The 24,265-nt window shown below is 49.3% G+C and overlaps 1 protein-coding gene across 1 annotated transcript in view; it reads right to left on the reverse strand.

Annotated features, from left to right (window-relative positions):
- Nucleotides 1-876: 876 nt before the first annotated feature.
- The window catches only part of LOC116595934 (two pore calcium channel protein 1-like), a 33,465-nt gene continuing 10,076 nt past the window's right edge, over nucleotides 877-24,265 (reverse strand). Inside the window, exons 3-19 of the mRNA XM_032352795.1 lie at nucleotides 24,019-24,133; nucleotides 21,545-21,673; nucleotides 19,628-19,744; nucleotides 19,411-19,529; nucleotides 19,121-19,222; nucleotides 17,618-17,744; nucleotides 15,672-15,873; nucleotides 11,702-11,846; nucleotides 10,082-10,267; nucleotides 8,992-9,056; nucleotides 8,344-8,431; nucleotides 7,697-7,766; nucleotides 5,651-5,870; nucleotides 5,398-5,488; nucleotides 3,690-3,803; nucleotides 3,325-3,449; nucleotides 877-2,647 (exon numbers count right to left, since the gene is read on the reverse strand). Coding sequence (XP_032208686.1) covers nucleotides 2,502-2,647; nucleotides 3,325-3,449; nucleotides 3,690-3,803; nucleotides 5,398-5,488; nucleotides 5,651-5,870; nucleotides 7,697-7,766; nucleotides 8,344-8,431; nucleotides 8,992-9,056; nucleotides 10,082-10,267; nucleotides 11,702-11,846; nucleotides 15,672-15,873; nucleotides 17,618-17,744; nucleotides 19,121-19,222; nucleotides 19,411-19,529; nucleotides 19,628-19,744; nucleotides 21,545-21,673; nucleotides 24,019-24,133 — 2,161 coding nt within the window. The 3' untranslated portion in view covers nucleotides 877-2,501. The remainder of the gene's footprint in view (nucleotides 2,648-3,324; nucleotides 3,450-3,689; nucleotides 3,804-5,397; nucleotides 5,489-5,650; nucleotides 5,871-7,696; nucleotides 7,767-8,343; nucleotides 8,432-8,991; nucleotides 9,057-10,081; nucleotides 10,268-11,701; nucleotides 11,847-15,671; nucleotides 15,874-17,617; nucleotides 17,745-19,120; nucleotides 19,223-19,410; nucleotides 19,530-19,627; nucleotides 19,745-21,544; nucleotides 21,674-24,018; nucleotides 24,134-24,265) is intronic.

Genomic DNA, 24,265 nt, shown 5'->3' on the forward strand with positions numbered 1-24,265 from the left:
ACACTGATGGTATGCAACACTTGGCAGCATTTTATGTGTGTGTATATATATATATACAAACACATGTATATCAAGATGAAAAACACTGCTAAGTGAAAAAAGGCTCTTGAACTATATACAAAAAAATGTCATGACATCCCACTTAGGATAAAAAAATGCAATTATAGGGTGCCTGGGTGGCTCAGTGGGTTAAGCCTCTGCCTTCGGCTCAGGTCATGATCTCAGGGTCCTGGGATCGAGTCCCGCATCGGGCTCTCTGCTCAGCAGGGGGCCTGCTTCCTCCTCTCTCTCTCTGCCTGCCTCTCTGCCTACTTGTGATCTCTCTCTGTCAAATGGATAAATAAAAAATTTAAAAAAAAAATTCAATTACTGTTGACCCTTGAACATGAGCTTGAACTCATAAGCAGGTCCACTTATATATGGATTTTTTTTTAATTACAGAACTGTAAATGGATTTTCTCTTCCTTATGACTTAATTAACATTTCATTTTCTCTAGCTTTATCATAAGAATATAGTATATAATACACATTACATGTCAATTACATGTTAATCAGATACTATGTTACTGGTAAGGCTTTTCTGGTCAACAGTAGTCTGTTAGCAACGTTTTGGGGGGAGTCAAAAGTGATATGCAGATTTCTGGCTGCTGGGATCAGCGTCCCATCCCCCCACCCCGTGTTGGTCAAGGGTTCACTGCACATTCATGACAGACATGACTGTAAATGGGTAGGTGTGTTTCCAGAAGGACAAACAAGAAACTCAGCATCACCACTGGGAAGGCAGCTTCACATCGTGCATGGAAGAATAAAGGGGAGGTGGGCGTCAGGAGAAGGAAGAACACACAGCAACTTCTGACTTTTTACTATATTTCTGTGTTGAGTTTTTTGTTTCTTTTTCTTTCTTTTTTTTTTTTTTTTTACAATGACTGGATAGTTTCTCGCTTAAAAATGCCCAGCACGTGTTCAAGTTAAAAAAATTAAGTTGCCACTGGGTACACTGAGAGTATAATATTTAGTATAACAATACGTGTTAGGTATACAAAGAAATAACAGCAGTCTGGAGGGCAGCAGGACTCCATAAACCCCGTAAGATGGGGGGTCAGCGACATCCCTCCTTCCGAGGATTGTCATGGTAACAGAATTCTAAAGCAGCAATGCTGGATACCAGGTGTGGCTTTGAACCAGGAACAGCAGTCTGTGAGAGCAAGCGCCGAAGGGGCAGGGTCGGCATCCGTCTGCCCAACCTCCTCCTTCAGCACCCCCAGGCTTGGGGGGAGGTACCATCCATCCCAACTGCAGGGGGGCAAAAGGGGCACACAGGCATGACGGGGCATGGCCCGTGGGGAGCCGGGGTATGATGCCAGATGATCTGGCCCCAGAGGCCGTGCCCGAAACTTTGGCTTTGCTCCTACACCAGAGGTCACCTTCAGAACTGAGGAAAAGGCAGCCCTCCCAAGCTAGCTTCCACTGTCACCCTGACAGGACACATGACTCAGGCCTCACTGTACTCGGGAGACCTCAGGTCATGGACCCCTGCCTTACAGTGGGTCCTGTGGGGGTGGGGCGTACAGAGGAATGAGGAGCGAGGAGCTACACCCTGACAACTCGCTCAAAATGTGATTGCGAGGTACAGTAGTAGCCGGATTCGTAGAGACGGAAGGAAGGTAGAACAGTGCCTGCCAGGGCCTGGGGGAGGAGGGAACAGACAGCCACAGTTGACGGGTTACAGTTCCACTGGGGATGACAAAAAGTTCTGGAGATCTGTTGCACAACAACATGAATACACTTAAAACGATGGAACTATATGCTTAGAATGGGTTACGACGGTGACTTCTTTGTTACGAGTATTTTCCACAATTAAAAATTGTGTTAATAAAATGATTTTAATTTCCCAAAGGGAGTGTGTCCCCGCATTGGGAGAGCTCCAGCTGGGGAAAGTGACCTCAAAGAGTAACTTACTCAAAATCCTGCTAACACTGTAATTGAATGAAAGCTTTGAGAGCCTTCCCCAGAAAGAGAGGCAGTTGTGACAGAATTTTATTTTCACATGCGTGTTTTTCTTCATTTTGAATAAACACAGCATTTAAGAGCTGCTATACTAGATATAGTCTTTTACCATATTTAAATATTCAGAAGTCATTCACATAACACTGTAGCACAGGATTTAATAGAATAGCAAAATATCATATAAAAATAAATGAAAAGCTTCCATATCCCCACCGAAAGAACTTCACACACGTGCGTGCATGTGTATGGTAAGTGCTCCTCATAATCTCTTCATAGGTCTTCCCCTCCTTTGCTCTGACCAGACCCCAGAGCCAACCCAGGCAGGACACTCAGGGGCAGCCTCTCCAGCCCTTTCCACTGACCACTCAGGCAGGTGCCGCCAATGCGCAGGCCGGTCACAGCACAGAGACAGCTTGGGCTGGAAAAATCATCTCCAGACAAGACATAATGGCCGCTGAGCTTGGTTTCTGGGTGTGGACTTTTCCAGCCCAGAATCACGCACTGTTTTCAAAATTGGGAACCTTGGGATATATGTCACTGGGCGAGAAGTTCAGAATCTCATCCAAGGGTGGGCCTTCATCCTCCGGAGCAATTTCGGACTCAAACATCTGCTGTAGCAGGGCGTCCACGGTCCTGTACTCTAGGACAAAGGAGAAAGGCAGGCATGTGAGGTTGCATTTGCTGGGGTCGGAGGGAGCCGAGCCCAGCCCGAGCAGAGCTAGGCTTTCTGGAAGGATGGCCCCTGAGCCAAAGACAATGCTCTAAGCATGGCTAGCCAAGCAGTCTTTGAAAGAGAGGATGAGAAAGTCAGAAAAGAATCGCTCAACTCTGCTGCCCCAGACTCCATGGAGATCTGCAGCCATGGAAGGTTCTAGAGACCCAGGAGCAGGTCTTCCCTGAAGGACAGAGGAGGGTGACACCCGGCAGGGGCGTCCTGCTCCTGCCACTGTTCCTGCCATCTATGCTGTGCTCCTCCTCCTGGGTTTAGTGCAGGCGCCCTGGCCAAAGCCCAAAGTGACAGTCGGGCTGCTCTGGGTTACTCGGCCAATATGGCGAATAAAGTAATTAAAGTTGGGAAGGGCTCCCATGCCCTGCACACGTAGTGAGGCCCTGGGGATACCCTGGGAAGCAAAAAGACAGGGCACAGCAGACACGGAGCTGCAAGTCTGTAAGGAAGACCGATGGCGACCAAACCGTCACTCAATGTCAAACGGCATGCGGCTGGCATGGCAGGTCAGGTTTGCATTCTGGAAACACCTCACCGGCTGCACTGAGGAGCATGGATCTGAAGAAGTTTTGCACTGGGTTAATACTTACTTTTTGATGCAATTCTGAAGTACAATCCTTTTAAGGCCTTCCTTTTGTTGTCTCCATCATCCCCACTAAAGCCACTGTCCTTGGCGTCCATGTTATCAACAAGCTTCCCATCGTGCATTTCTTCTCTTCAAGGAAGAACAGACATGAAACAGGGTCAGGTTCCTCAGCTGAGTCCCTCATGCATCCTCCCAGCCATGGCCCCGTGTCCCCATCCAGTCACATCCAGGGCTCTCCTCTGGTCAGTGAGGGTCCCTGAGAACCGGCGCACAGGCCCACGCTGGACGCCATGGGGCACTGAGGGAGTGAATGTGGTCGGTGCTCTTCTGAAAGCCTGTGAGCGACACCAAGGGGAACACACTACTTACTCTTGGATTCCCACTCCGAGCTCTTGAATCTTCCTCTCGATGGCAGTTTCGACTTCACTTTTTTCTAAGGAGTATGCCATAAAAAACGCCTCCAGGATGAACGCTATGAAAATACTGAGAAAGAGTGAGAGGTAGAGGGTATGAGCCGTGGTCCAGGTGACATGAAATCCTAGTTCCAAAGAATGTCTGAGCCTAAATAAGACGGCAGCCCATTGTTGCCAAGACAATACAACATGGAAGGGAGAAATGACAGACACAACACTTCTCAAGGATTGGACCCAATTTTCATTCATTTGGAGAAATCATTCTTCTTTTATAACTTATTTAAACAGTGACTATTAAAAAGAAAATATACTTTCTTTCTAGGGGAAGCTTAAGCCAAATAATTGTTGAATTATTTCTCTGTGAATATCTCAAGTTTCCGCACAGCCTGGTGGGCTGAGCAAAGGCACAGAGGGACGACTTAGGGATGTCTGTCTACAAAGACATCCCAAGATGTACAGCTCAGCAATGCTTCCCTCCTGCCCCCGACTCGGGCCAGGATAACAAAGATAAAAAGCTCACTTTGCCCTCCCTGGGCATCTGCTTACATTCCAAGTGAAACTAAAGTTTCTCTCCCATCCCCCCAAACACACACACACAGGGGAGGTTGGACAGGCCCAGCAGTTCTCTGTAAGATCAGTTTCCTTCTCTTGGGGTTCCCTTCTGTACTCCCCCTCCAGCTGGTATGCGCCACACTGCTCAGTGGGGATCAAGGTTCAAAGGTTCAGGAAACTGACAGGAGAGGGGCAGAAATATCCCTGTCCCTGCTGGTCCCAGGGCTCCAGTAACCTCCGTAGGTGCCACCCAGAGAGGCGCTTCTCTCTTGCTCCTTCTACGTCTCCCGTTTAGGTTGCGTAAGGACAAGCAGGCCTGTCGGAGCTACCCATGGACTTTCTTCCCCTCCCCACCCTCAGCCAGGATTCTTGAGTCCTTCTGTAACCAAAGTCAGTACAGTGGTGGCTGGCCACTGCGGGCCTGGCGTGACAAGAAAGGCATGGGTGCTGGGCTGTCCCCCCCAAAATGGCAGACCCAAAGCTGTGAGAGGGGTATGACAACCAGAAAACCTCTCTGGAAGAGCAGTCCAGCCTTTGAGGTGACCCAGACTCAGGTCCCATGAGGAACGAAGGAGCTAGAATCAGAGACATAGGACTATTGTATATTCCTATTTGCAATCTTCTATTTTATAGATTATCTTATAATCTTTTATGCCCTTTTATGCCCTTTCCAGTGGTGGGATGTCACCGTGGCTCTCAAACAGCAAGTGAGGCCTCTCTTGGAAGAGGGGACAGGACAGAGCCGTTCCATCCTACCTGCAAAGACAGGGAGGGACCAGAGTGGGACAACTGGGGAACCGAATGGGAGGCTCTGAGAAGCCAGCAGATGGTTGGATTTCTGCAGAGGAGGAATGGTATGCTCGAGGGGTGCGGTCTGGGTGGGGAAGGGGAGAGACACTGGCCGGGGCACCAGGGTCCTTCTGACCCAAACACATTAGGAGACTGGGAGACGTGTATTCTGGTACAGATGTGCACTGGCAGACAGTGACAAACACAAGTGTGAAGGAGTCAGACTCCTCCCTTGCAGGCCCGCCCACAACGCACACCAGGCGGCCGGAAGAAGCGGGAGGAGAGGAGACGTGGACTTGCCAACCCGGCTGGAGTCAACTCACTTAACGATGAGAATGACGACCACAACGTGGAAACTGATGAAGTACAGCTTGGCCGCCTGGTGAGTCACGAGGGCAAAGCCGTCTGCGAGGAGTGCGCAGCTAAGGAACCCAGCCTTCGGGGAGCTCAGCAGGGTGCCCTGGGTGCTCCTGGAAGTCCCTCCGGATGCCTCTCCCTCCCAACCCAGCCCAGCGAGCAGGCAGCCTGGGGTGGGGGTGGGGGTGGGGGTGTCCCATGCCTACATGGAAAGGATATTGTGCCACTGGTTAACCACCGTGAGCTCCATGAGCACGATGAACGAGGAGGCCAGGTCATTGAAGTTATTCTTGCAGTACCTGTCTCGGGCAAACGCTGAGTCTTTCAAGGCTGGGTTCCCACACACCAGAGCATCGGGCGTGGTGAAATTCGGGTCGAAGAACCGGACTTTGCCATGGAATGCTTCCATCCCTATGATAGCGAACACGTAGTAGACCACCTGCAATGGGCAGCCCTGGTCAGCACGGGGCCAGGAGCCTGCAGGAGAGGCCCAAGGACTTCGGACAGAGGTGGGTCACGTGGGCAGAAAGGGGCGCTACTCCGATTCCGGGGTGGCTGCCCTCCCCAACCCAGGCGTGAGCGGTGTCAGGCTGGGGAAAGGTGGACGCCGAGGGACGGAGGACAGGGCCAGCCGGACCACACCACGACCCCTCCCGTGGGCTTACAGAGACAAAAACGAAGCTGCTGGGCAAGTTAGTGGCTTAAATACTCAATATTAACAATGGTTGGTCCTCTAGGAAAACAATAATAAAGTTGTATCTTTACCCTGTTTTTTATAGGAAAATAAATTCCGAAAGTACCATAGGGTCAAATGTAAAAAACAATGAAGGAACTGGAAAACAAATTTTTTTGAGTGGAAAAAGGCCCCACTAAGCATGATTATAAAAAAATAAAAGATTATAAAATAATCCATAAAATAAAAGATTATAAATTGAACAATAGAATTTATTTAAATTTTTATACAGCCCCCAAAATACACAAGAATCCTCTACACAGGGGGAAAAAAAAAACCTTCAAAAAACAAACAAAAACAAAAACAAAAACAAAACAAGGGAAAGAGAAGGAAAAGTAATTCCACTATAAACTACTTACCAACAGCCTATTTCCTTAATTGGCAAAACACTCTTGCAAATTGTATTTTAAAACGAACAGAAGAATGGACCAAGGATATGAACACGCAGTTTACCGAAAAATAAAGGAAAGTGCCCAAAAGAACATGGGGAAGGCACTCCGCCTCGTGAAACACGACAGAAGCACAAGGCAGAGCAGCACAGTGCCATTCTGTCCCCTGTCCGACTGGAGGACGGGCAGTGATTCGCAAACCCCAGCTGCGAGGAGGGCAGAGGAACAGGCTGGGACACGCTGTCATTGGGGAAACACAGGGAACACACCTTCGAAAGGCCACATGCCACCATCCACCCAAGGTCTAAACACATTTCCCCTTTGACCTCACAACGCAGTGCCGGGGGACACACCCGGTGGGAACAGAAGCGCTAACATGCAGGTCCAACAACAGCCCTGCCCATGCCCCTTGTTACGGTGAAGAGGTGGGATCACCCGGTAGTCTGTCCATCAAGGGGCTGGTCGGATGTGTTCTGGAATCTTCTCTCCGTAGAACACTTCTTTTTTTAAGATTTTATTTATTTATTTGTCAGAGAGAGAGAGAGCACAGGCAGGGGAGCGTCAGGCAGAAGGAGAAGGGAAGCAAGCTGGCTACCCCCTGAGCAAGAAGCCCGCCGCAGGACCTGAGCCGAAGGCAGACACTTAACCGACTGAGCCAGCCAGGTGTCCCCGTAGGGTGTGTCCTACAGTGTGGGACCCCTCCTGAGTGGGAACCCCCAGCCCCCTCGCAGCCCGGGTGTCTGTGTTCTCACTGCTGGGGATCTGACGGGCAAGCAGGCTTCAGCCACAATCTGAACAAAGGAGGATCTGAGGCCGGGGTGGGGGCGGACAGCCATGAGCCAGAAGGGGCCTACATCCCTGAGAAGCACCTGCTGGCCAGGCACACCCATCTGGACCGTGGGTGACAGACCACGACTGAGTAACCCCACTGAAGTCCTGGTGTCTTATCGCGTAGCCATGAACCTTAGCTGGCATACACCCAGTGTTTCCAGACTCTGGATATTTCTAAACAGGCCCACAAGACACCAGGGAGTCTCATTTACTTCATCTCCCTTTCTTTTCCTCACTTCAAAGAAGGCTTCCTGAGAATGAATGTCCCACCACTTTGTTCACACAGAATGGCCACAAGCGCGAGTCACTTACCAAGATGAGTCCACCAAACGTCAGTATTGTGGGACCAATGTTAATTAAGGTGGTCACAATAAGCCGGAATCTAGGATGAAACAAAGTTTCTAGCACAAGGCGGCAGAAGGGAAGCCATGGGGGAAAACCAACACCCCACCAGCAGGTTTGGCTCAATATCCCCTCCCCCTGGTCCTGGATCTGTTCTTTAGACACTGTCAGGAATGTGCCCTTTGAGCTGTGCACCACTGGGGAATTACTCAACCTCTCTGAGCTTCACTGTCATCGCTGGTGAACGCAAAGTCATAAAGGCCCCTATCTATATCAAGGGCGGTGGGAGGAATTGCACAAGACAATGGTGGGCACACTTGGGGGAGCCTTGGTGGCCTCCAGAGCCACCATTCTGCAGCCACGCACAGCAGGCACAGTGGAAGAGGTCAGGGGGACAAAAGCAATCGATGGAACCCCTGCCCTCAGGGAGCCGCCCTCTGAGTGCTCCTTGCCATCTCTGCAGGCTTCCCACCCCACCACGACCCCAAGAGTGCCAGGTACTACACACAAGGGGCACTCGGGGCTTCTCATGGGGTGTGTTGATGAATCAGAGGCAGAAGTGGTTTCTGGCAGGCTATGGGGTGGGAACCCCGCGAGGGCATGTCACCCATCTTTACCTCTGAATGCTGACAATGACCCGTAGGAGCCGGAGGATCCTCAGAATCAAGACAATATCCAGCACCTGCTGACTGTTGTATTTGCTGGCTAGAAAGAAAATCCGCAGCCATGTGACGTTCTGTTTTGTGAGTGCCTCGGGCCTGTCCCTTCTATTCCAGCAGGTCTGAGGTCTGGGTTCAGGGGAGCAATGGGGCTTCACCTGCAGAGCCCGATGGGGGCTCCGAGCAGTGAGGAAGCAGGTGCTGAGTGAATGGCTCATGCCGCCCTGGGTGTCCTCCCCAGCTCCGAGCTAGAGAGTCATGAATCGGTGTAGACTTCAGACTGGCCTTAAGAAATAACTGTGGATCAGGTTCTACAGAACACATTTCTACAAGCCCTTCCTTCCCCAGTATCCCTTTCCTAGAGTCTTGTTAGGAAGCTGCACTATTGCGCTATTGAGCCCCCATCGGGATCAAATGTGATCTCTAATACACAGTTAAACACAAAGCCACCAGCCCTCTCCAGAGCATGGAACATTCTTACTAACCCTCTTGTGTCTCCACTACCCCCTCCCAAACCCCTCACTGGTGCACGGTGGAAGTTCAACAAAGACACCACGTTGAATTCATGGTCCCAGGAGGTGGCGAGGCCAAGAGCCCAGCACTGACCTGACTGAATGGTGGTGTTGGCCACAGTGGCCACCAGGGCGGCGACGATGATCAGCATGTCAAACCTAACAGATGAGAATCAAAGTTGGTGAAGGCTCCAGTGAAAAGTGTCAAGTTCAGGATACAACCCACCCAGAGAAAACTCGGAATCCAGTATCTTACGCAAAGCAATGAACCGGCCATGAAACTGATTTCTGTAACTTTTAGAACAGCAGAGACAAAGAAAGAAACGCTATATCTGAACAATCCAGTGATCATTTACTGGCTGCTCCAATGAACCCCCCAAGGGGATTTGTAGCAATCACCCAATTCTTACCACTTTGTCTTACAAAGTAACTAGATCCTTGCAAGGAGACTTTGGCACAGTTTCAGAATATACAGTATAATCTTTCTTGGTATTAATTTTACTAAGTGCTTTGTAACTTTTTAATTAAAAGGGGTAATATCCATCATAGCATTACTTTTCTTTCTGACAACAGTGCCAAAGCACTGACAAGACTGGCTAGTTCCTCTCTGGCCACACGTGCATCCTAGAGAGCTTCCTGGCACCAAGAGCAATGATTTTGGAGATCCAACTCTGGTAAGACAGGCGTGTGTGTGCCTTATGTCTCTGCGTCCTGCAATTCATAACACACAGTGGCATCTGAGATGGTCTGCAGCACGGGAGCGATGGTAGACTAGGAGGTCCCTAGCCTGGAGAAGAATGAGGCCACATCCCATGTGGGAAAGAGCTTGTTAACAATCTCATTGTCCAGGCACACACCTGCCACAATTTTTGATAAAAAAGACTAGGGAATGGGCCAAGGGAGCTATAGAAGGGCCTCCTTGGGAAGGGTATAATCCTTCCCAAACCCAGGATGCCACGATCTGTGATTCTAATTTTAACGAAAGTTCGTTCAAACTGACCTCATAAAATAACAACTTCGTCTGTCCCAGATGTTCCCACATCCCCAAGATTGCATGGTAAGATGCCCCAAAACTAGGCATCTGGAGCTTGGGAAAACTACAAGATTCCCCAAACAGACAGAAAACCCCCACTCTCTGCCCACAGCCTCTGCCCTCACCCCCTCCCCAGAACACACGTGCTCACCAGTTCCAGAACTGTTTCTTGCCAAAATAGGCTCTGGGCTCATACGTGTACAGTTTCAGAAGAATTTCAATAATATAGAGAGAAAGGAAAAGCCACTCTGCATAGGAAATGAAGGGGTTTTTCTCATCCAGGGCGATGAAAATGGCATTTATTAGAATGATGATATCATAAACCCAGACAAAAATCCTGCCGTGAGAGGAAAAAGAAGAGACTCTATCATCTCACATTTCCGTGAAGGGAGCATGTTCAGAGGCTTTTACGGGCTACTTTGTTCCTGACAATGTGATGACTAGGAGATACCTCCAACCCCCATCCCAAAACACACACACACGCACACTTGTGACTCAAGTTAGTAAAGGTTCCAGCACAGCCAGGGTCCTAAAATTCACCTGCTTCCCCCTAATGCTGGTGCAGTCCTTTGGCCAAGGAGAAAATGAAGATTCAGTGACCAGGGGTGGGGGTGGGGAATAGAGGCCTGGTTTTCTCAGGTACCCCTTTGGGGCATGGTACCTGGGTCAGACAAAAGCTTAGGCAGAAATGGGGCTAGGAGAAGGTTTAGGGCTTAGCAAGGGATCATGACACCTCTTCTACTTGTCCCCAGAAAATTAACATCCTTCACTAAGAAAGGTTCTGAAAACCTCTTCACCCCTAATGCACACAAGCCTTCCCCGGGACTGACATGTCCGTCTTCCTCACCAAGTCCGGGGTGGGATGGGTGAAAAACGATCAGAGCTGGACTCTGAACCAACTTTGCAGTTACAGAGCAGGTTGCTCTGCTCATATACCTGTCCCCTGTGCTCCAGAGAACCCCGGGCGAACCCTGGGCATGGCCTCGGGAAGACAGGAGGGGCTCCTACCCCACTGCTCTCTGTGAGGCTGTAGGCTAGGACCCTGGATGCCGCACATGGACACACAAACATCCAGCACGTGAAACACATCACAAATTTAAGGCTAGGATCAATGGGAAGAAACCTTGACATAAAGGGCTTTGGTAACTGTCGAACATGGGCAGCCCCCTACGGTGTGCCCGCACCACAGGCTGAGCCACCTTCCGGGGTTTCTGAACCATTCTCTTCCGCGAAACGCTAAATTCAAGGACGGCAGGGGGTGAGCCACTAATGACAGGGGCACTCCAGGCCACGCATACAAAACCTAAGATCTCCAACCAGAATGAATGATTTTTTTCTGGAGTCCACTTACTTGAGACTAAGACAATTAATTGGCCTTCTTCCTGACCATTCTGCTAACTCAAATTCATGAGCTTTTAACCACTGACTTTACAAAATCAGAGTGCCGTACGTGAAAGCAACTTCCTAAGGACATGGGTGGGGCTGGAACTCTCTAATTTCGAAGAGTACTTAGCTTTTCAGGCTCAGAGAGCACATCCAGTCTGTGGCCCCTTGAGCATCTTGGGAAACAGGGCAGAAGGAAACATGATCGAGAAGCCTGTCCTTTCGGTTAAGGTCACACAAAGCATGTCCAGAACCCTTTACAGGCCTCCCTAAGAAACCAAAAGCAGCAAGCAAGGTTTCAATAATGAAATACACTCAGTCCAGACAGCATGGGCAAACTCCTCTATGTTTAAAGCAACTTGAGAAAAACTGCCCCCATCTCACTTGCCTGTGCCGAACCATCCTCTGGATCAGGAGGCTTGCGGACGACTGGTAAACCCGCGGCATCCACTCTTCCAGCGGGTGTCTCTTGATGTTCATGGTAACCACCTGAATGTTGAGGAGGTCAGCCAAGCGTAGAAAGTTCATTTTGTCTGCAATGTTAAAAAAAAAAAAAAAAAAAAATTGATCCCCAGTACATGGTCACTGTGACACTAAGATTCAAAGACTGATGTCAATTCAGCGCACTCTTGTTTCTGCATTTCCCAGATGAAGATCTGAAGCTTCAAAGGGTGAACACCCAAGGTCAAGGAGCCAGCAAATGGCAGAGCCCCCCACCTGTCCTCATTCAGACCTGTAGCCGACCCAAGGCCACCAACCGTGGCACGTGATTTTGCGAGTTCACAGATGCTGCTCCCTCACCCCTGCCTTCCACCTACCTTCCGCCTCACATGCGCCCGGCCCCCTGCTTTCAGTGTCTGCCTGGCTTAACTTTCCAGCCTCAACTCTACCAAGCCTCCAAGCTGGGTGTAATCCACACCCTTCCTCAAGCCCCTATCTTTTTCTCTGCACCCCCTCCTTCCCTGCCCCTTCTCAGAGATTCACTCAGACCCACAGCTTCCACAGCAAGTTGGCCCGCCAGCTAGGCCAAAGTTTGCCGAGCACTTTCTTGACAAGTCTGGCCCCATGCAACTACCAAGCTAGTGTTCTCCAGACCCACCCACTGCCCAGGGTCCCTACCCCGTGCACCTCTCCCCAACCAGACAGGACGGATGCTGACCACGAGTCAACCCTGCTTGTGCATGGACTTCCTGCTCCGTACAACTGAATGAATTTCACCTCAGTGGATGGAATCGGAATGTTTAAAGGACATTGCTGTTTCCCACAAAGTCCTTCTTACAATGTTTTTCCAAGTTTTCTTTGAAAACTAAGTTGAAGTTTAGAAATGAAGTTGACATTTGGAAAATTTAAAGAAATCGCCGATGCAAAGCGGGTCTAGCCGGAACAACCGGCAAAGGATGGATTGGGCATTTTTTACGCCATGCAGGGCTTCTCGTTCCAAGGGCCTGGTGGATATCCATGGCTCTGTTCCAGTTTTCAGGAGCAAACAACAATGAATGATGGCTCTACCACAGCATGGGCTGTGCGAGAAAGATGCCATCAACAGATGCCCAGGCAAAGAACAAGCCTCAGGCCTGGCAGAAGTGTGGCCTCCTCCAAGGGAGGAACCTGAATCAGACACAGCCTTGAGTGATGTCACACACTCATGTTGCTATCTTCCCTAATCGTGGTAATGGTCCTAAGAACATTCTGGAAAAACATGAGGCTTCTCGCTTCTGGAGGAGTTACCAAGTCAACCAGGCCCCACGTTTCCTTTGTCATGGCTATTCTTGGTCAGCTGAAAACATTCTACAGCACAGCAGGTTTGGGCCATACCTCATTCTCAGGTTCCTCTGTTCCCTTTTGTCACTGACCAGCCTCCTTAGGTACCTCTTACAGGCCTCACCCTGTGCAAGGTCACTACCCACATTCAGAAAAGAACCTCTGCAGATGGGCAGAGGTGGTGGTGGTGTTTGGTACCCAGATCTTCTCTGGCACTCTCTAGAAAGTTGTGTGGTGGCCTCAAAGAACCCCTCCTTCCTCTTGCTCGTGGAATTCATGGAGGGATACATCCAAATGAGTAGGGGAGCCAGGAAACTTGGGTCTGGTATGCTCCGTATTTATCCTGCACAGCTGAATGGCATCGTTTAAGACCTACCCTGCTTACAGCCCAGAACATGGAAGAAGCTGACAAGACAAAGAAAAGCAATTCATCCTCCCACTTGGGAAATGACTGTCAAAAGTTAGACTGACCTCCTCAACAAAGAAGTTCATATGAGTATGTCCTGAGGACCATGTGTATCTTTTCTGGATGAGGAGACACCCAAGTATATGGGCTCCCCACGCCTGACAGACAGAGACAAAGATTACTAAAAAACCCCCATCCCTAGGTTTGGAACATCTCAGCTTTTACTACCAATCCTGGAATTCACTTTACAGAGGAACTATAAAGAAAGGTCGTAAGACCCTAAATATTCATCAGCATCTTCAGAGTCGCAATCATCTAGAAGCAGCAGAGGTACTAAACAATCAAAGGAGAATTCTCAAAAACAGAGGGGCTGAAATCTGGGAACGCCTAGGCTAGAGTGAGCAGCTACGCCACCCCGGTTTTTGGGGTGGGACATCCAAGGGGACCCAAGTCCTGACCCTCTCCTCTATGTACTAGAGCAGTGGTCCTCAAAGAGTGGTCCCTGGGCCACTGTTGGGCCTGTCCTTGTGTCCCCCACCATCCATGGGATAAATGCTCAATACAGAAACTTATAGAACAATGGCCAGGATCATGTCCACTGACTCTAATAATGAGAAAATGGGACTTGGATTTTACACTTTTTCATTTCATTTTCCCAAGGATTGATTTTTGCTGTACTTCACCAAAGTGTCACCCAAATGACTGGTGGGACCTTCAGCAGCTTCACAACACACAGCTTTGGAAGCACGGTGCTCAGAGGTGGCCCAGGGCACCAGCGGCCCTTCCCCAACATCCACACAACTCTAATCCTGACATGCTGAATGGCCCAGGGAACCCCTGCCCGTCCCTAATGGGGGACACCAAGGCAATTATTCAGACTCTAAGAAGCCTGGCTCCTGACTCCACCTTCAGAGCCACGGCAGGGAGCGGGGTGGCTGAGGAGACTTGCTTGGGGCTCACGGGAAGTCGCACGTCAGATCCTGCTCATTCAAGAGGAGAAAGGCTCTCTTCCATCCTGGATCCCAAACTCTCACTGGAAGACATGAGCTCCGCCTGTTTAGCAGTGTCTTACTGTACATCTCTCTCTCTGTTCTCTCTCTTCGAGTAAGTTCTAGAGACTCCCTGTCATCTCCTTCTCTCACCTGCATGGAGTCCTCCTAAGGCCCACAGCCCTGCAGGACTTGTTTGAGGGTCCTTGTCTCAGGTAAATGTACATCCGGTCGGAGGTATCCCTTCCCTTTTGGTATGTTTCCATCTAGACTCCTCTGGAAACGGACGACGTGCGGGTGTTCTAGAGTTTGGGATATATTTTAGTCACCTCACATCTTGTCACCACAATTTCCCGTTACATGACTACCAGAATCTCGGGCGGTTTAGCCCAGTGACAAAAAGCACAGGCCTTGGAGTCGGACGGCCTTGACCGCTTTGCAGCTGCTCAGCCATGGGCAAACTCCCTAACCTCTTCCAGTCTCACTTTCCATACCAACACACAAGGACGACAAACATCCCCACCTCAGTGATCGCCACATGCAGAAAACAGTCGGGACAGCAGCTCACACCTGACACGCATAGAACAGATGGGAAGTGCTATTCGTAATAACGACCAGCCACGAGTGCCTGAACTTTAGTTTACTTTCAACTTTTTGCTTTTGAAGACTGAATGTGATGTAGATGCTGTCCCTAAAGCATGGTCAGCAGTGGAATGACCAGGACTGGGTAAGGGCTTTAAGGTCTCTTTACATATTGAAACTTGCATGGGGATGGCCCAATCAGAACACAGCATGAATGGGCGCCTGGGTGGCTCAGTGGGTTGAGCCGCTGCCTTCGGCTCAGGTCATGATCTCAGGGTCCTGGGATTGAGTCCCGCATCGGGCTCTCTGCTCAGCGGGGAGCCTACTTCCTCCTCTCTCTCTCTCTCTGCCTGCCTCTCTGCCTACTTGTGATCTCTCTCTCTGTCAAATAAATAAATAAATAAATTAATTAAAAAAAAAAAAAAAAAAGAACACAGCATGAAGCCCCGAATCCCACTGGACTGTTCCCAGCAGAGGCGCCCACCTATATTTTTATTTGCAAATTTTAGAAAATTAAAAAAAATAAAAAACTAGTAGTGCTGTTTTACGAATTGCTTTTTGGGAGCCACCCACTTTGGAAAGTACGGCGAAGAGGAATGTCAGAGGCCAAGGCTTCTTACCCACGTAGCCCTTCTGTCCCTCATCGGAGATCCTCAAAAGGAGCTCCAGGTGGGGACTGCTGATGTGTGGCATCACAGTCCTGGCCAGCCGCCTCCACCGGGCCTCCATCACCACAAATTCTGAGCCCACCTTGACCTTCAGAATGTTGAAAGCCTCCATCATTTTGTGACGTTTCAGGTACGCCAGCTTGCGAATCTCATTCTTTAAAAAACAGAATTGTGGTCTTTAAAAGAAAGACTCAAGAAAGTCTTGTTCCTTTCCCCTAAATGTGTCAAGATAATTGACAAGCCAAAGAGAAGGCAACCGATGGGTCTATTATTAGGCAAGGTCTGTAATCTCCCCCCGCCAGCCGCAGGTCCACGAAGCTAACCCGTCCACATAAATGAAACTCATCTTACCAAGTCTATGGGAGGGAGCGCGTGAAGGATAATCTGTGTGGTGAGAAACAGAACAGCAGGAGGCAGACTGGTCCCAACTCCACTCTGCCCCGGAGGAAGGGAGATTCCAGAAAGGAAGGAAATCGGGTGTGCTGCTGAGACACGGGGAGACCCCGAGAAGGGAGAAGATAGAGCTACCATTAAGTCAATCAAGAAAGAGAAGGGGAGGAGGAGAAAAGTCGGGGAAGTGAAACTTGGCTAGAAGTGATCAGGAAGGAAGAGGTCGAGAGCAGGAAGGACAGCTGGGCCTGCCTGGAGCTGCCATCTGGCCTTGGTGCAGGGAATCTTCCAGGGACAGTAGGCTGGACAGGCCTCCTCGGGTTACAGTCACCTGAAGGCCACTCCTGCTGTTCCTTGTAACCCCGTTACCCAATAACATCATCACTTCATTGATTACATGGCTAGGCTGTAAATTTTTAAGGGGTATGGGCTGTGTCTTAATTGTCTTTGACTTCTCAACACTTGGACTGGTGCTGGGTGCTAAAGCACATTTAAGATGTTTGCTAATCCCTGTTGCAGAGGATGATCCAAAGAAACACTGCGTTGGGACTGGGGAGTTTCAGCAACAGTTCTGTCCAGCAGTGACAAAGGGGAGGCAAGCCAGGCTCTTTAGGACAGCCTCTTTCCACCCAGAGGGAGGAAGTCAGAGTAGGAGGGTCTCTGAGACCTGGCCTCTGGGGCAGGGCCAGCTCAAGTCTCCACAGTGCAGAGACTCCGCAGGACCGGGACAGACACCTTCCAAGGCCATTTGGGCCAAATCTCAGACTCAGCCCCACCACCTGCTTGCTTCTCCTTAGCCACAAACCTTGAAGTTCTCCCTGACTTTCTTCTTGTTCCCTGGTGGTTCCATCCCTATGCAATGAAAAATTCAGAACAGAACCAAAACGATCAAGAACTAGAAGGCAATGTCTTCCCTTAAGGAAAGCCTCTCTGTGCAGCTAGTTTTACAAGATGAGAAAACAACCAAGCAGAGATGTGTGCGGTGGGGGTGGGGTGGGGGAGGTGATGCAGCTGAGGCATCCCAGTGGGTGCTGGGCTGGACTTAAAGCAGCCTCCACCCCGAGCAGTCAGAACCCTCTGCCCACCCAACACCTCCGGGAATTCTCCAGACATAAATCAAATAGGCAGGTACCCAGGCAGAAACTATTGGCTTGAAGAAGTTTCTGCTTCTGTCGGAGAGCAGAAAAGGAGTTGGGGGCTTGGGGAATATTCCCAGCTCTCATTCTTACACAAAACATTTCAAGGAGCCATGAGACAACTTCATGCCTTAAGAGCAAGAAGCAAAGCAAGGGCTGCTGCACTGTCTGACGCACTGTCAGAGCCATGGCAAAGACCGCTAAGGAACCGCCCCACCTAGCAGAACAGAGCAAGACACCACAGAAGTCTTCAGATTGGCTGGAGCAAAAAGAAAAAGGACACTTTCAAGTACAAAGTAAATATGTTCGCCAGTGGATCTAGCCCAGATGCCCAGCCCCCTGCCACAAACCCCTTCTGCTCATGCACGGTACCTTCAAGTGCTTCCTATAATTGTTGTAGACCACAGCCAGAAAGACGGACATGAAGATGTAGGTATTGATGATGATGTAGGTTATGAAGTACAGCGAATACCACCAATTGAAGTTATAGGCAGGCATCCTAGAAGGAAAGAATCACGTGGCATGGTTTTTCATAGCTTTGGCCCCCAGCGCACAAAAGGCCAGCCTCGGGCACTATCCACATACACATGGTGCAGCAAGTCCTTCTCCCTCTCTCACTGTCCCCCAGATGGCGTAGTGCTGTGCCATGAGACTGCAGAGCCATCGTCCCCCTAACGCTAAAAAGCTGGCTCCAAGCTTGCCTTCTTGATTTCTTAGTGGCTTAAGGAGGCGGCAACTAGGACTTGGGAGATCCCCCAAGCCCATTCCTTCCCTTCACAATGAGAAAATCGAAGCCTAAAAAGGCAACTGACTTGCCCAGAACCAAGGAAGGAATCAAAGTGTGGCTTAGGCTTATATTTAGGCTCTTCAGGGACACCAGGATGCCTTGCTGGCAGGCCAGGTAATTTTCTAGCCACTCTAGGACATGAGAAAAAAAGGGAACCCTTAACAATGGCACCAGGGCGAGAGGCATAAATCAGGATGTGTGCTCACTCCACCTTTAATGGAAATTGGATTTCATACATTTCATACAGGGAGTGGGGGAGGGGGGCACGGCCGGCCGCCCAGGTTCTGAGGGAAAGATCCAAGAGGACTCACGGAGGGCCAAAACTGCGCCTCGCCACAAGTGTCTGAGCCAGACCCAAGAGTGAGCAACAACCCAGAGCAAGTCAATGTCATGAGCACACGCAGAACTAGATGACAGAAAGCCTTCTCCTGCCCCGACGCAGTATGGCCTGAGGTGGGATTGACATTTCCAGTTAGAGCCCCGTCCATGCCCCGGCCCCCAAGAGATGTCTACTCAGCGTAGCACTGTTTAACAATTTTACTTCCACAAACAAGGTTAATCTATAATACAAAGGACATTAGGGGGGTGGGGAAACCACCACAGGATGTTTTCTTCCTAAGAAAACTCCACATGTGTGGAAAATTGGCATTGTGAGGGGGAAGGCACCAACTACTAATCTTTACATTTCTTTCCTGTTTCATTTAACCAGAAAAGCACATCGATGTTTAGGAGAACAAGCCATGATTCCTTTATAAACACGACTTAGTGTTTAGATTCAAGACTCAAAAAAGTCCCAGAATAGAAAGCAGGCTCCAATAGTTAAGACTGGTATCTCAAGAGATGTCTTCTGTTGCTTTCAGTTAAAAAAAAAAAAATCACTTCAATTTAGTTTTAAATAGAGAGAGGGTAGGCTATCATCAGTGCAAACATTTTACATTCTTCAAAAATTTTTACGATGAACATGAATAAATAGACAATCACTATTTCTCCTGTCTCAGCCCTGCTGGTATCAGGAGACAGCCGCCTTTAACAAAGTGAATTCCATCATGGTAACAGGTGCCCGGGAACGTGAGTCAAGATGAACGTACATGACATCGGGACTGTTGGCAGTAGTGACCAGCACGTAGAGTTCAAATGCTATCTCCAGGATATTTGTGAAGTAGGGCAAGCCTTCCACTGTTCGAAGACCCCTAAAAAGGAACCAAAAACACAAAGTGAGAAACTCACACACATAAATAAATCTGTGGTTTTTTATATACTCCACCCCTGGAGTGTCTGAACAAGGAAGATGGCACCTGGTGACAGAATCTGCCACCAACGGGCTGAACCCAAACAGAGGAGAATTCACAGACAGAAGTTTCCGGAACAGTGTGCTCACCGATCCCCAAAAAGCTTCAAGGCCATAAGGGAGAATATGAGCACACTGAACATGAATAAGAGGAAGACGTAGAGAATGTCGGGCAGAGTGTTCCGGATGCTTCTGAAAGTTCTTCGGATCTGTAAGGACAAAATTTAATTTCATTTACAAGAAAATCAGCTCATTTTCTGCAAAAACAAAAATGAAGCCCTTGCGTTATCCTAAGGAATATCCTTACCTGACGACTTTCAGGGAAGTTAATTAGGAAGACTGGCCGTAAGGCCCTTGACCATCGAACACTGTGGATATTAACAGCTTCCAGGGAACCATAGATAATCAAATCGATCAAGGTCAGCTGTGAGAGACAAGGGACAAAACTGTCAGGGTCACCCTGCTAGAGGGCACACATAGGAAGTGACAGTGTGGAACCTAAGGACCCCTCCCGGATTTAGAAATATTTCTAAAAATAAGAGAAGTACAGAGAGAGAGTCTCCATATTCTGAGGGTTCAGCAAATGGGTCAAGGGAAATCACAACAAATGTTTCGAGCAAGGCAAGAAGAGACCTGGGCATTCCAGGCAAACGAGCCATCACAGGTTGAGGAGGAGGTAGTGGTAGGTTTGTGGGGCAGCAGAAAACTCGGGCCAGCCGGAGTGAAGAGGGCCCCGTGAAACATGTTTGCAGGACTGAGGGCACGGGGTAGTCTGTGGAGCTCACAGACATCTTGGAGCAAGGGAAGGAAGTGATGGGAGATGCACTTCCAGGGAATTAATCCAGCGGCAGCATCTAAAATGCATGTATCGGGTGGGGATCTGAGGTTGAGGTGACTGTGGCAGCTCCTGAAAGAGGCGGCCAGGGCCTGGACCATGTTGTGGGAACAGAATGGCATGCAACAAAGAGACAGAGCATGGTCACATTAGACACTACTGCAATAGTCCAAGCAGGGAGAATGGAAACAGGTCAAGAGGCTTCCTGAGGGACTCTGGGGAAGCCAGATGCAAGAAGAGAGAATCTTGACTAAGAGGACTAGGAACTGGGTGTTGGGACTTATGGCACCACCCACAAACAAACAGCTAGAGGAGTGGTGGGGCAAAGAGGGTTTCGTCTCATCATGTTTGTGTTAACACACAGACATACAAACTGCTAGCGAGCAGTTGGCCGCAAAAGAAACTCGGAGGGGAAACCCATATCAGCTACAGTATGGGGACCCCTACCTACCAGTGCTTGTGGAAGTTCTGGCTTGGAGGTGTGCAAACTGAGCCACAGGTTAATCAGAACCTCTGTTTTGCTCTTCTGCTGACTATGAAGTACTTTTATCTAATCACTGAAGGGGCCTCTCTGGGCATAACCGCTTAGCATATACCCTCCCGATCTCTCTGTGAATGTCATACACATTCTTTCTTTTTTCTTTTTAACAAAGATGAGCTCCAGCTCTATTGTAACTTGTTCTTTTGACTTAATGAATGATTAGCACCTCCCCTTGGTAATAGACACAAACACTGCTTTAACACTATTTCAAGTGGCTGAGTGGAGGGGCCACATTTTATATAACATGTATCTACTGTCAGGAAATCCAGTTGTTTCCAATGTTTCAGTATTATGAACAGTTCACCCATGACCAATCTTAGGGCTAAAATCTTTGAACACATCCTTCTTTCCTAAAGATAAATTCCCAGGAATGGAACTCCAGGGTTTTGAAAGGAAATGCCACATAGCCTTCCAGAAAGACAGCTTATTTGTCCTGTCAGTGGGGTAGAATGTTCTTTTTCCTCTCAATCTTGGTAACACTGTTTCATAGGCGAACACATGATATTTTATTGTTTTAATATATATATTTTTTATTACAGAAATGACATGCTTTTTTCTTAGCTACCATTATTTTTCTTCTGTGAGATGCCTTCGCCTATTTTTGGCAGTACTGGAGTTTCTGTCCCCCCCCCCCCCTTTTAATTTGGAAGTGCTCTCACTATGCTAAAATACAGCACTCTCACCGTCATATTTTGCCTTTTCTGTTCTTTAGTTGGGGTTCGCATTTGTCTCGTGCAAACGGGGTTTGCTGTGCCAAAGGCTGTCACTGTTGCTTTAACCAGGTCTGTTTGCTTCATAGTTTCTGCCTTTGACCACAAACTCCTCAGGGCACGATCATAAGCACTCACCGCTATGGTTACCATGATGCAGATGTTTTTCGTATCCTTCCAGAAAACCATCTGAGGGGTGACTTTCGCAAAATGTACAAGTCTCGCGAAGAACGCAGTCAGGCAGAGTACTTCTGCTATTGAGGTAGCCTGCACACAGAAAACAGAGACTAAACATAGCCCCCTAAACCCCACCACTTGGAAATTCAGCATTCGCCCTCTTGTATCCGCCCCACTCCCCAAGCTCCCTTGATGCCACCCTCTGAGAATTAGTGATGTCCCTTAATTTCTTTGCCAGTTGCAACCAAAATCTTTGCTGGTGGGGATGATATCTTCTTCCTACAAGGAAATCTGTCCTCGAGCCATGAATCCCATGACCCAACAGGCAGGGCTTCCTGGGAGGGGCTGAATCAGCGGGCAGGGGACCCAGAAGGCATTTCCCCAGAAAAGGGGAGGTCAGGGATGATAGACACAGGAATGTTCTGGGCTCTCTAATTCTCACATTCATATTTAGATTGGGCACTTAGACGTCCAGTTTCTCTAATAGTAGAGTAACTGCCCAAAGACATGTTTTGAATGTGGGTCATTCCTTAGCCATCTCTGCCACTGCTGCCCTCTCTACCTGTGTGGGGTTGGTTGGAGGAAAGAATGGAGGCCACTGAGCCCAGTGCCACGTCCTGACGGTCTCCTCTGTAGGTAAAGGACCCCAGCTCCGAAGTCCCTACCGGCAGCTAATTGGCAGCCTGGGACCACAGCCCAGGCTTCCCTGTGACTGCCCTGAGGCACCTGGCCTCAGGGACACTCAGTCTGCATCATGGGCAGAGGAGGGTGGCTGAGCAGGAAGAGGTGGGGAAAGGGCAACCTGGCCAGGTTAGGGTAGGAAGACAGAAAGGTCTGGGGTGCCGGCTGGAGGAATGGATTCCCTAAGGGATGGGAAGGGCTGGCTCTGGGCCCTAAAAGCAGCAAGGTGACACAGTCTTCCTCCCCCCACGCCATGGGTCCTGGGCACGGACACAGACTCCAGCTCCTTGCAAACGTTCTTGCCCTCAGCCTGCTCACTCTTGAAGGGCTCTAGAGATTCACTGTCAAGACCAGGAGTACCAAAGGGCCTGGGGCGATTCCAGGACACCCCAGCTCAAAATAAGATGTGCTCCGTAATGCTGTCCTTGGGCCAAAGCCCCAGCATGACACACTGGCACACTGGGTTCTAGAGACTGGAGGTACAAATGCTGGCTGAAGGAGCGCTGTGAACCCAGGCAGCCAACCCAAAGCTCCCATGGCCACTAACACCTGCAAGGGGGAGGACTCGGGCAGGGAGGCAAGGGACTGAGAAGATGACCCCAGGGAAGGCTCATGGTGTCCAAAGTGGGCCTTGCTAGAGAGGGCCTGACTGTCTGGACCTGTGAATGCACAGCTCTGTTTCATTCAGCTCACTTTATGTTTGTTCTGATAGTCCCTGGGCCACAAGTTTTCTGTCCAGAGACTCCATTAATTGTGGCATCTCCTCGTATGGAAGTCTGTTACACCACCACGCTGGCGGCCCCCGAGGAACTGTGATTCCAGTCTTTAGCTCTTGGCGGTATCCTCCCCTGCTGACTCAGCACCTGCTGGTCCTTGGCCAACAGGACAGCAGCAAGTGTTATGCAAGTAGAAGCCTGATGGTGCCCGTACAGGAGGGCGCTCCTTCCTGGACCTCCCCTGCCCCAACTGGGAGAAGCCTAGAGCCCCACGTAGCAGCTGGGTAAAAGACAACAGGGCCCTCTGGTCCACAGCTCCAGCCAGGCAAGCTCCCAGGTGATGGCCAGCAGCTCCTGCCAGCTCCCAGAGATCGACAGAGCCTCCAGATATCAATCTCCACAGCTCATGACCCCAGAACAGAAAACTGCCCAGTTGGGCCCCATTACCCACAGAATCATGGGAGGCAATAGAAGCCTGTTTTTTAGGCTAGGGTCGATGACCCTTGTCTGTTAAAGGACCAGACAGTACATACTCTGGGCCTTGCAAGTTATCCAGTTTCTGCTACAACTACTCTAGGAGGCAGGAGCTGCACCAAGCTGAGAATTAACATGAACAGATGATCAGTTACTTACTGGCACTGATCTGGAATAGCTGGTTCATTGGTTGTATTACTCAAAATCCTGTGTGACCCGCTACCAGGCACCAATAAATACGCTAGTGATCTAGGACTTAAGAAAGCTGGAAATGTGGCAAGTATAAGTTGCATATTCTACCATATTATGACATTGTCTGCTTGCCATTTAATAGATATGCTCTGAAAATATCATTTGTCTATCCAGTTTAGCCCTGGGTACACAGAAGACAATAAAGCTTCTACTCCACTGAAAATGACTATGAAGGAAGCAACAGCTCATTGAATAAACAGAATTCTTTCAGTCCCCAGCAATAAAAATAAAATCATGTGTATTGAAATTGGGGGTGGGGAGGAACGGGGACCACCTCATCAATGACAAAGCCATTTTGTTCTTAATCCTTACCAAGAAAGGCAGTGGAAACAGCGCGGGCTCTTCAAACAGGGCGAGGGAAAGGTCTACACAAATAAAGAAGTAGATGGCTACTTGCATTGTCCAGTGGTTATAAAAGTAGTAAAGTCTGAAGACAAAAAGAAAAAGGTGTTTGCAAACAAGGAGCAGAAGTCAAGCAGAAATCAAACTTCCCACTAGAAGACATGGTAGGTAAAATACAGAGTATGGCTCTGGCCACATTTCCTTTCAATTCTGAGGA

The sequence above is a fragment of the Mustela erminea genome, chromosome 7 (genome assembly GCF_009829155.1).
Source record: "Mustela erminea isolate mMusErm1 chromosome 7, mMusErm1.Pri, whole genome shotgun sequence".
NCBI classification, from domain to species: domain Eukaryota; kingdom Metazoa; phylum Chordata; class Mammalia; order Carnivora; family Mustelidae; genus Mustela; species Mustela erminea.